Genomic DNA, 13,221 nt, shown 5'->3' with positions numbered 1-13,221 from the left:
AATATTTGTGTAAATTGAATAATTAGCTTATTTTACAAGTCGGTTTTGAAGTCGATGAATTTTAGTTTCGGATATTTTTAATTCGGGATTATATTTTTCGTTGATTAAATTGTATTTGTCATTTATTTTAAAAAATTTTTTATAAGTTCTGAAGATCAATGCAATTCTTTTGTTTGTTAGAATTGTGTCAATTATGCCCCTTTTCCTTTCTCATGATTAAAAGTTTAATTATATTAAAAATACCTCTATTTCAGTTACATCATTTTCCAAATGTTTCTGACGTTGCGAAATCAGTCTCTGAATACAATTGAAAAAATTATGTGAACACATGTATCAATTTTTTCTGGAATTAGTTTAAAAGGTTATTATTAATTAAAATTTTTATGAAAATATAAATTAAAATTAAATAGAATGTTTCATTGAAAATAATAATTTGGTTTTTTTATCTCCAAACTTATCAATTAATTAATATTAAATTCTTATCTTTTTTTACAATATTAAATTACATAATTATTTAATTTTGGATTGTTTTTAATCAGATTACATTTTTTCCTTATTCACTTGAGGGTTATGTAATTGAATGCCGGCTAGAAGTTGTATTAGTTATAATTTTTTTTTTTTAATTTTTACGAGGGGGTGAAATTATTATCAGAATTCATTTTTCAAAATTACATATGCATACGTTTTACTTTTTTCTAAAATTTGTATAAAAGCTTATTCTTGATTTAAATTTTAAGTAACACAATTGAAAGATTTTAGAAATATAAAATAAAAATGATCAAAATATTTCAAAATGTATTAATAAATCCAAATATTAAGAAATGAAGGATTGCATTTAAAAAATGTAAAGTAAAAATAATTTAATTGTTTCAAAGAAAATAATTATTGAGAGAATAGAACATTTAAATTGTAAACGATTGTTAAATATTTTAAAACCATTTTTTGACATTTTGCTCCTGAACTTTTTAACATTTTCAAAGAGATAAATAAAATAAAATTATGGAAAAAACTTAGTTTGAAAAATTCAAACAAAAATTTAGAAGCTTCTCAATAATTTTAAAAGATTTTCATATTAAATTTTTTTAAAGATTTGTCTGAAAATTTTAAGCAGTTAATATTTAATTTCGAAAGAATAATTTTCAGTTTTAAAAATGATTTCTTTCAAAAAAAGTTATTTTTTTAAGTGTGTTTATTTATATAACAATCATTATAAGCAATTATGTAAAAAAAACTATAGTCTAATGTTCTCTTACTAATAAATTAGCTATTCAATAAGAAAGCCGACCTAAAAAACCAACTTTAGGACAATTATTTTAATTTTTAAGAATTTAAACAAAACTAAGTTAAACTCAATTTTATAGGGCTGAGTTATGTAGAACAAAAAATATAGAGTTAAAATTTGTGGAAAAATTGCAAACCATTTTTTACGAATGAGTTTTAAGAATACATTGAAAAAGATTACAAAACGTTTCGAATTATGTCCAAAAATGTTTAAAAAGAGTTTCAAAGATTTTAAAACTAAATTTTTCCATATAATATCATCTTAGAACAAACTTTAGTAAATTTAGGAGATATTTAGAAGTTTCGGTACTGTTAAAAAAAAAACTTATAAGATATTTCAGGACTTTTGTAAAAATTTAGGATAATGAACAAAATTCTTTAGGTTCACAAAACAATTTCTTTCGAGTTTTTAATTTGAAATATAAACTTTAGGGGAAAAGTAAAAAAGATAAACAAGATTTTTAAATTGTAGAAGATTAAAAAAAATGTAGATTTATGTTAAAGTTTTTAAACAAAAAAAACCTTAACGTAAAAAAAAAACGCTAAAGTTTGGAAACTAATATTTTTTTGAATAGTTAAAAATTGTAAATAAATAAATTTTATTCGAGTTTCCAGGAAAATTTAGAATATTTTGTGGTAATTTTTTTCATTATAAATAATCTTTTAAAATTTTAGGGAAAATTGCAGTCAGCTAAAAATATAATCAATAATTTATTATTTTGGGAAATCCTGTAAAATATATTTTTCTTAATCTAAATTTTTTTTTAAATATAAGTGTTCAGAAAATTTTAACAAATTAATAGTTATTAGAATTTAATAGCCCAGTAAATAAAAAAGTCTTTTAGATAAAAGCAAGGTTCTACTGAACCGCTGATCTCAAATAATGCCGTGATAAGAATTCATTCTTCATATTAGTCTTTCTAACATAAGTTTCAAAACAGCGAATTTCCATCGCTAAAGAGGACCGTTTCATAAGTCAAGAGGAGAAGAAGACTCCTGAAAATTACATCTAGAAATAAATTTTCAACTTAAGTAAAGATTCTTAAACCAAAGATAATACTCTCTTAACAAAATTGTTGAATACTTAACCAAAAAAAATACTGTTTAGAAAAATTGTTTAATGGTTACCAAAAACATGAATTTATATCAAATATTTAATATTTAACAAAAAAATCTATTTTGACCGAAAAAGAAAACTTTTTAGCGAAGTATATGCATTTTCAATAAAATATTTGAATTTTAAGCAAAAAGAAAATATTTAACCAACAATGGAATAGATACCTTTTTTAATTAAAGAAATTTTTTTTCCAAAAGTAAAGCAAATTTTCAACAAAATAAACTTGGATCCTTAACCAAGGAGAAAGATTTTTAACTAAAATAGTGCATCTTCGAATGAAATAGATAAATTTACAGTTGAAAAATACTTTATTAAAGAGAAGATTTAAAAAAAAAATTATGAGCCTTTAACTGGAATGCTCAAATATTTAATTAAGAAATGAAATTTTAAACAAAAAACAAATATTTTCCAACAAAATAGTTACATTTTCAAGAAAAAAGATGCAATTTTAACTTTAATGATGCATATAGAACCAAAAAATAATTGTCTACCAAATAGTGGAACTGTCAGTTAAGAAGTTAAATTTTCAATCAAGAAAATAAAAATGTTGAGAGAAAAGACAATTTTTTAACCAAATAGTGCAATTTTCAGCTAAAAATTATAAATTTAAAATCACGAATTAAATCGTGAAATTTACTGCTTACGAAACTAATTTTCTATCAGAAAAAAGAATTTCCAACAAAATAGTTAAATTATTGATAAATCAAGATTACTTTTCAACAAAATTGACGAAACTTCAATAAAATATATAAAATGTCAACTAAGAAAGCCCAATTTTCAGCAAAAAATTTAACAGTGAAATTTTTAGTTAAAAATTGATGTTTAACCTATAAAAAATTCAAGAAAATAGCTATATTTTCGACCAAGCAGATGAATTTAACTGTCTAATAAAAAATTCAATTATTCTATTACAAAATAGAACGGGTTTTTTAAGTGTAATCTATTTTGTTTAAAAATTAAACGATTTGTTTTATTTATTTATTTTGTTGAAAATTCTACTATTTTCCTGAAAGAAATATTTCCCCATCGAAAATTGAACTGCGTTGTTCAAAATACGTCCGTTTCGATAAAATAAATTAATTTAAAAAATTTAATTAATTGAATTCTTTAAACTTTAATTCAAAATTATCTTGTTTGATCCCGTTTTTGAATTTTTTTGCGTAACAAATCTTACCAAATTAAAAAGCTAATTTTTGAATAGTTACGATTAAGCAAAATCGAAAATTGGTCCAAGAAAAATGAGGCAAGTCAGGGAATTGTTATAATAATAAATCTTTTTGGCCACTCTATTTATTCGACATAATTTTAATAATAAGCACTATTTTCAAACAAATTAAACAGAGTGAAAATTTAAATTCAAAATTGGATTCCAGCGCTAACGCGGACGAATTTCCCAATCACAAAAGTTACACGCTGAACATAGTTTTCAGTCAGACAAAATCTCTCTTTATAAAACGTGCTTCGAGTCGATGCTTCATTATAGCTCTATTCATAAATCTCTTGAGTCTTCGATCAAAAAATGAGGTTATTATTTTCATTCGTAATATCTTCTTTCATAATAATAGGAACGAGATCTCAAAATTTGAAGTTAACAACACAAGTGGAAGAAATCAATATAGACGATGAAGACGTGGGACATGTGGTAACAACAGAGCAAGTTCTGGATCCAAAAATAAAACTTGTCAATTCAGCAGATATCGACGAGGATGACGAAGAGGCGGATCCGAGTTGGGATAAGAATTCAGCAATATGCGACGTTGCCTACTTTCTGCGTGCTCACAAGTTTGAGGACTATGATAGAAGATATTTTACTGAGATTAGCGAGTCTCCGAAACGGCATTTCCAAGAATTTCCGAAGCCGCAACTTAAAGCGCTGCACTGGGAAGTTCACAAGGAGTGTGAAGCAGGCTTTGTACAGTGCCTTAAGTATCTTCAAAGGATCGCGAATCTCATGGCTCTGAGGCGAAAAGCTGACACCGTCACGGTTATGTGGGAGAACAATTGGAGTCTGACTAACAATACGCAACAGATATTCAGAGCCCAAAAGGAGTGTCAGCTGGCACAGAAGAGAGACGAGATCACCCACGTGCCGTTCCAAGGACCACTTGGTAAAGAAACAATTTATCTTAAATTTTTTTAGCTGAGATTCTCATTTTGGTAATTCTATTCTTGCGAATGTGTGTTTAAATGATAAGGAAGTTAATTTAATGACACACAGTAAACTTATCATAACCCAATACATTCACTCTCTTTCTCAGACACTTGATTGGCCGAAAGAAGTTAAAGCCAATTATAAGGAGACGAGGGGTCGAGACTGTCGCTGCCTTTGACGCCCCAAAGCCATTCTTATTCCTAGTCAGAGTAAAGACAACGCAACTCGATCTTTCCTAACTCACCCAAGTATTTATGTTTACAAGAATATGGAGATAGAAGGAGAGGAAAAGAGACCTTAACGAGAGTGACAGAGAGAACAAAATTTTCCTAATGCTGCTGGATAAATACCGCGGCTTTCCACTAGTTTTCCGACCAGCGCCTGCTGGATTCATATCTCGGACGGCTTTCCCCCACTCTCTCTCTCTTGTTGCTTAATAAATAGAACGGCACTCCACTACCTTTCCAACCACCAGCTGCTTGATTTATATCGTGGACAGCTTCCCTCTAACCCCTCAAGCTGCTGGAATAACATCGCAGCTCTCCGCTACCTTTTCGACTACCTACTGCTGGATTAACACCGTGAGCCTTCACTACCTTTCCGACCACCCGCTGATAGATTTATATCTCGGACAGCTTTCCCCCACTCCCTCTAGCTTATGAATTAGTACTGCGCGACTCCTTTCCGATCACTGATTGCTGTATTCATACACCATACGGTTTTTCCTTATCCCCACTAACGGGTGGATTAACACCGTGGCGCTCCCCTACCTTTCCGACCACCGTTTACTGGATTAGCAATGCTGCACTGCACGAACTTTCCAACCACCGGCTGCTAGATTCATACGTCGGACGGCTATTTCCCGTCCCCTCTAGCAAATGGTTTAACACCGCGGCTCTCCCCTAACTTTTCGACTACCGGCTGTTGGATTAACAACGCAGCACTTTATTACCTTTTCTACCACCTACTGCTGGACTTATATCTCAGACGACTTTTCTCCACTCCCTCTAGCTTCTGAATAAATACCGTGAGACTCGACTACCTTTCAGACTACCGGTTGCTGAATTTATATCACTGACGGCCTTCCACAACACCCTCTAGCTGCTGAATTAACACCGTGGCTCTCCACTACCTTTCCGACCAAGTATCCTAGATTAATACCGCAGATGATACCCTTCTCTCCTGCATCTCTTCTGTAAAAATACCACGGTCCCCACTCTCTTTCAAATGAACATCGCTATAATTATACTGCAAGCAGCTTTTTCGCTTCCATTAAGCTGCGGAATTAGTACCGCGGCTCTGCGCTATCTTTCCGACCACCAGCTGCTGGATTTATGTCTCGAACGGCTTTCCACGACTCTCTCCAGCTCCTAGATTAACACCGCGGCTCTCCAATACCGTTCCGACCAAGGTTTACTGGATTAATATTGCGGATGTCCTCCCTCCTCCTCCATATTACTTCTGTAGCAATCCTGCAGCTCCATACTATCTTTCCAATAAACATCGCTATAATAATACCACAAGCAGCTTCTTCCCTCCAATTAAGCTGCCGAATTAATACCGAGATTCTACACTACCTTTCTTCTCTATTTCAGACACATACTTATCTATTAATGTGATATACTGTACCATTTATCTTACACCTTTTCCCATTCACCCCTATCACCTATTATTTCAAAACAATAGTGCCATTCTTTGAATTCTTTTGATCCTATATAATACTTTGGATTCTATTGAAATCCTAGCATTCTAGAAATTGTTTGGATGATACGAAATTCTATGTATTCTGTGAAATTCTTTGGATTCTATAAATCTATTTAGATTCTGTGAAATCTTCTGGATTCTTTGGAATTCTTTGGATGCTATTAAAGATTTTTTATTCAATGGAACTGTTAGGATTCTTTAAAATCTTTGTAATTCTATGCAATTCTGTGATTTGTATGGAATTCCGTGAATTCTATAGAATCATTTGAATTTTATGGAATTCATTTTATTTCATAGAATACTTTGTATTCTATAAAATTCTTTGGAATTCTTGGAATTTTGTGAATTTCCTTGACTTTTAAGGAATTCTTTGAGTTCTATGGAATTTCTCGAAGCCTATGGAATTCTCATACTTTGTGGAATTCTTTTATTCTAGAAAATACTTTGGATTCTCTAGAATTATTAGTATTCCATGGAATTCATCGTATTCTATGAATTTCTCTGGATTCTATGGAATTATTTGAATCCTATAGAATTCTTTGGCTTCAATGCAAAGATTTAGAGTTAATGGAAGTTTTTGGATTCTATTTATTTTTGTTTTTGTATAAAAATGTTTTGTTTTCATGGAATACTTTCGATTTTTTAATTCTTTGAATTTTGTGAATTTCTCTGAATTTCAAGGAATTCTTTGAGTTATATGGAACTCTTCAATGTCTACGAAATTATTAAATTCTATGAACTTTTTAAAAGTATATTGAATGCTTTTAGTTACATGGAATCCAAAGAATTCTGTGCATTTCTGTGAAATTTACGGAACGTCTTGAATTTCTATGAAATTCTGTAAATTCTATAGTATCCTTCGAATTCTATGGAATTCTTTACATTCAATATAATACTTTATATTTTATGGAATTCTTAGCATTCCATGAAATTTTTTGAATTCTGTGAATTTCTCAAGAATCTATAGAATTATTTGATCTTATAGAATTCTTTGGCTTGTATGGAAATATTTAGATTCTATGGAAATTTGTTGGATCTTATGAAATTCTTTGGCTATAATGGAATTCTTCAGCTTTATTAAAATCTTGGGAATTTTTGAAATTTTATCAAATCCATTGAATTCTACCAAATTCTTTTGATTCTAGAGAATACCTTATATTCTATGGAATTCTTCAAAGTCTACAAAATTCTTCTCATTGCATGAGTTTCTATGTATTCTATGAAATTCTTTGTAATCTATAAAATTCTTTGAATTCTATAAAATTCTTTGGATCCTGTAGAACTCTTTAGATTGTATGAAAATCTTGGGAACTTATGAAATTATTTAGATTCTATCGAATTTTTTGGATTCCATGGAATACTTTAGCTTCCGTAAAATCTTTAAAATTCTTTGAATTTTATTAAATTCTGGGAATTGAATGGGATATTTGAATTTCTATAAAATAATTTAAATTCTATGGAATTCTTTAACTTCTATAGAACCCTTTGGATTCTATTAAATCTTTTTGAATTCTTAGAATTCATTTAACTTCTTTATTATTTTATGGAATTCTCTAATATTTTGTAGAAACTGTTGAATTATATGGAATTCTTTGAAATTATTTCAAATGATTTTAATTCTCTCGAATTCCTTTTCGTTATTCTAATTCTTCTGAATTATAATGAATTCTTGAATCATGGTTTCCATCCAAACTTCTAGTATTTAACCCCTTCAAAAATGCTAAAACTAACATGAAACTCTGTCTTCGATCGTGGACCTGTGGGTCCAAAAGTAGAATCCATCACCTTTAAAAGGTTCGCCACTACGTACTGTCTGCTTTAAAATTCAAGAATTTTTAAAATGATAGGTAGAATCTATAAAAAATATACCTGAATCTTTACAATTTTGCTTCTTTGTATTTTATTGAAATTAAATTCTTTGTTTATATTTGATTATATAAAATAAGAACACGCCAGGGGCCACTGTGTTGAATTGCTCGAATTATTTAAATTCTCGGAACTCCTAAAATTATTTTATCTCCTTGATTTTCTGTTATTATTAATTTATATAATAATTTTATGCCCTGTAAATATTTTAATTCTTTGAGTTTTTAATTCGACAGAGTACTTAAAATTATTTAAATTCCTTTGAATTTCGTTGAATACCTCAAATCGCTTGAGATTTCTAAAATTCCTTCGAATTTCTTGAAATTACTTCAAATCTTCAGAAATTGTTGAATTTTTTAGTATTCTATAGACTGTTTCCTTAAAAATGGTTTTCATATTTTTGGAATCAATTGCAATTTTCTAGCTTTTACTACTTTTACTAGCGCATTTTTCATAGCTCCTTGAAATCTAGAGATTTCTATAAACTCTTTGTAGAACTCATTTAATCGTTGAATTATTTCAATTCTCTAAATTCATTGAATTCTTGAATTCTTTACAATTCTTTTAATTGCTCAAAATATTTAGAATTTCTCAAGTTATTTAATTTTTTTATAATCCTTTGAATTATTTAAAATTTCTTGAATTCTTTCTTTTTTTAAAAATGTTTCAAATTACTCAGAATTCGTTAAGTTCTTAAAATTCCTTATAATCCTTTGAACTCTTTGAATTCTTATCTAAAAATCCTTGAATTGCGAAGAATTCCTTGAATTGCTTAAGATTCCTTAAATTACTCACTTATACTCTTTGGATTGCCCTTAATTCTTTATAAACCTTTAAATCGCTTATGATTGCTTAAGGTACTCAAAGTTAATTGCGCCTATGAGAATTCCTTGAATTATTTAAAATTCCTTGAATGACATTGAGTTCCTGCAATCACTTGGAATTCCTTGAATTAATTAGAATTACTTAAAATTCCTGAAATTGTTTAGACTTCCTTGATTGACTTGAAATACCCTAAATAACTTAAAATTCCTTATTTACTTAGAATTGCTTGAATTTCTTAGGATTCCTTAAATTACTTAAAATCAATCGAATTTCTTAGAATGCCCTTAATTCTTTAGTGTCTGCGAATTCTTTAGGAATCTTTTATTTTTTCAGTGTTCCTTGAATTCTATAGAAACGAATCAATTCTTAGATATCCTAAGAATTCCTTGAATTAGTTAAAATTCATTCATGTACTTAGAATTCATTAAACCGCTTATAATTCTTTAAATTACTTAAAGTTAATTGAATTCATTAGAATTCCTTGAATTACTTAAAATTCTTTGAATTACTTACAAATCCTTGAATATCCGAGAATTCCTTAAATTCCTGACAAAATCTTCAATTTCTAAGTCTTGCAAATGGGCATCGCCCTTCACATCGTATTCCTGAACTTTGGCTCTTCACCTTAGACTTTTTTTTAAATATCACAACTAACTTAAGGACGCTTTTCAACATATTAATAGAATTTTTTTTTAATCTTACATAAGTATTGCAGCTAAAAAAATAATCGATTTAGAAAAGGCTATCCATAAATAAGCTAATAATAATTAGAATATACTCCGCAATCACTGCATCAAATTTAGAACGATTTCAATGGCGCACGTCCGCAAGTTACTACATGTGTTGGTTCACAATGCTCGGTACGCCTGAATTGACCCATTTTGGACAACCGTGTGATAACCATGCCGATTGCTTGGGAATTTATGGAGCTCATAACAAAGATCCAAGAGCAGAAGATAAAAAACCCTTTGCCTGTGCACTCTACAGCTTTTGCCCCGATACCTGCTGTCCTATAAAACATATCTGGTATTGGAAAGATTGTTTCCAGTCCAAGGTGAATCCTTGTTACGACGAAAATCCTCCAGGTTTGCCTCAAGTTCAATTGAAAAATAAACTATATACCCCGTGTAGAAATGCAAATGTCGAACTAGTCTGGTTCCCGACCATTCGACCCCACTTAAAGTCGGGGGCTAGTCGGGTCATCTGGCTAGCCCGCGACCGGTAGCGTCACAGTAGGTTAGTCGGGGGCTAGTCAGGTAACCCAAATTATCCTAGTCGGGGCCTGATCGGGTACTAGTAGAGGTCAAATGATAATACATCCGCGTGGAATATTAACCAAACTCCCCAAAGTTTGTGGAACATCCCCTAAAGGTTTATCAAATTACTTATTATTTAAGGAAATCTCCGTAAACTTTTTTTAAATATTTAAAGTGCTCAAATTTACTCAAGATTTAATGGGAAACATATCCTACGCTTAAAAATGCATAAATTTATGTAACTAAAATTCCCCAAAATTTGTGGAATATTAATTGTTTTTTTTTTAATTTAGCTGGAACGCAGCAATGGAAGAGCTTCGCTCTAAGGAACCGCCATGTTGGTCACAGTAGTCTCTGCTCCAGGTAAATATACTTCGTTACGTGAGGACTGCTGTCTTAAACTCTCGATGCGTCATTTCTGTTGCGCGAGAGGCGGCACGTCGCGCCCTTGCGGATTTTCTTTAAAGCTACCAGTCCAGAACCACAAGACTCAAATGAAGGTGGGAGCGAAATCTGAACTGTACTGTGCTTAATAGTTTACTACTAGTATGCTGCTCTTCACTGATTAATCAAAAACTTTTTCTTTTTCCAATTTCAACTACATGAAGGATTAGACTTTATTTACATATAGCAAACCTTTCAGATTCATTTAAAAATAAGCATCTGTACAAATTTAGAGTCTTATGACTTTCCGCAGACTTTTCTTCTACATCTATATGTATCTTTTCCAATATAGATTTTCTTAAGATTCCATACAAAGGTATTTATGAATGTTTCTAGAAACTCACAATTTTCTAAAAAATACTACAAAAAAATAAGATTACGTCTTTTTGAAGATTTTGGTCGTTGTTTTTATAAAAAGTTGATTTTCGTACACAATTGTTAACTTAATAATTATTTATTAAGTATAGTTGAGATGGATTTAACATTAATAAATATTTTCTTTAAAAAACGGTGTAAAATTATTTTTAAATATTTTCTTAGTGTTTTAAAATTAAAAAATCATTACGCTTTTTTAGGTATTACCTGATTTGATAAGACCTCGCCGAAAACTCTAACAGAAGAAGAACCCGACCAGAGCCCCACTAGCTCCCGACCAGGGTCCCACTAGCTCCCGACCGAAGCCTGAAGATTACCCGCACGAAATATAGTGAACAAAAAGGCCCGACTAGACCTTGACCAACCACCGACCAGGCCCCGACTAAAATTTTGACAACAAAAAGCCCAACTAGGCCCCGATTAGTCCCCGACTGGGTACTTTGTCAAAATTAATAACCCGACTAGTTGCCGATTAGTGCCCGACTTGTAATAGAGCAAAATGGGGTTATTTTCGCACGGGATGTACTATCAAAGACAATTATTTGCACGGCTATAGCGAGCGGATTTTTAAAATCACTGCTGAATCTGAAACGTGTTTACTTGTTGGAAAAGAGAGCGAGAAACTTTTTTTTGAAACTGTTAGAAATCTAGTGAATTCCATCTCTAGTAACACTCTGAAAGAAACATATTTTTTTCTTTTTAAAAGAATATGTCATGTTTTAAGTTTTGTAAAAAAATTCAAGAATTTCTTAAATTTTTAACCGCGACTTCAACTTTTAACATTTTCCTATTGTTTAACTCAATTCTGCTTACTAGAATATTAAGTTAGCTTGATTTATTATTTCAATATATTATTCAGGGCGACAATGAATCGAAATATATTAAATTACTTTCTGGTTTCCCTAGAACGGAATCATCGAATTCTTTGGATTTGAAATTGAGACAAAATATTATATTTTATTTTTCTTTGTTAATTTAATTCAAAAAAATGTTTAAAGTAAATAAATGTTGCTTCGCTACTGTATTGATGTTTTAGAAATCTCTAGTTGTTTATAAATTCGGAATGTTTTTTATAAAGGTTTACACTAGAGTTTGCCGGATTCATAGAGTAAATGAAAATTCAGTTTTTCCAACTACTATCAATTTATTATTACAAGTTTGAGTCCTGCAGACTGCGACATCGTTAATCATTATTATATTTCCCTTCATCACGAAAGACACTAAACTTTTCAACGATTTTTTGAGATCATCCTTCAATATTCTGAAAAGGAACTAGAGAACGATTCGTCGTGGTTCACATATTCCCGCATGCTGTATTTTCTCAATCGCTTTGTATCCTTCACTTATTTGGCACACCGATAAACTCACAGTGCAAAATTCATTGAAATACAAGTTTCGAAGCTTTTCGTTAACACTAGTAGTTAAGTAAACTGACTTTTGAGGTCAGAAAGTCTTTGAGACTACTCCCTCGAAACAAAAGTGTAACGTGTGATTTACGTTAAGGAAAAATGTTCAAAAGGATATGTCAGCCGCAACCGCCTGACGAACCATAGAAGAGACGAGTCTCATCAGAGGAACGAAAGGCACTTATAAATTTGAGCAATTTCCGTATTGGGAGAGGATGCTTACGAGCCCAGGGGTTATCGAAATAAACCCAAGGAATGCTTCGCATATTTTCCGAATTCAGAGAAAGAAAACTCGAAAAAAATCAAGAAAGAGTTTACATTGAGTTTAGATAAACTGAAGGAAAGGACAAAAGACGTAACGTCTGTACTCATTCCTGATCGAAAACTGTAAAACTGATCAAAAATCCTAACGCAGAAAACTCGTCACTACCGTACATACAACTACTCTCCTCGGGAGCAAAAATTCTACTGATCTCTCTAAGAGCCTCGAGAAGCGAATGTCGAATCAAGTGCGACCGGTCCCACGTTCAACTGACCGAGCACGCTATACCGTGATTGGTTGGGAGTCCCCACTCTATACTAGTGGAACGTGCTTTCGTTCCCTCTGCTTTGTGCGGAAGTTCGGCTTACTAAACTTACTAAAGGACAAAGATTTAATGTACCAGGTGTATACATATGAAACCGGTATTGCCATTAGCGGCCAGTAGGCACACTTGTAGGCACTGTCGGAACTTACCATTTGTGCTAATTGGCATATTGTCATCTGTCAACAATATCCAATACCAAACATTTCAA

General features: G+C 31.0%; 1 protein-coding gene across 1 annotated transcript in view; it reads left to right on the top strand.

Moving 5' to 3' along the window:
• The first annotated feature begins 3,917 nt into the window (after positions 1-3,917).
• The window catches only part of LOC117180603, a 24,289-nt gene continuing 14,985 nt past the window's right edge, over positions 3,918-13,221 (top strand). Inside the window, exons 1-2 of the mRNA XM_033373098.1 lie at positions 3,918-4,506; positions 9,749-10,030. Of these exons, the coding sequence (XP_033228989.1) occupies positions 3,918-4,506; positions 9,749-10,030 (871 nt within the window). The remainder of the gene's footprint in view (positions 4,507-9,748; positions 10,031-13,221) is intronic.

Source organism: Belonocnema kinseyi, chromosome 1, assembly GCF_010883055.1.
Source record: "Belonocnema kinseyi isolate 2016_QV_RU_SX_M_011 chromosome 1, B_treatae_v1, whole genome shotgun sequence".
Classification (NCBI taxonomy): Eukaryota; Metazoa; Arthropoda; class Insecta; order Hymenoptera; family Cynipidae; genus Belonocnema; species Belonocnema kinseyi.
Note: the sequence above shows the minus strand (reverse complement) of the source record. Positions and strands in the feature narration are given on the sequence as shown.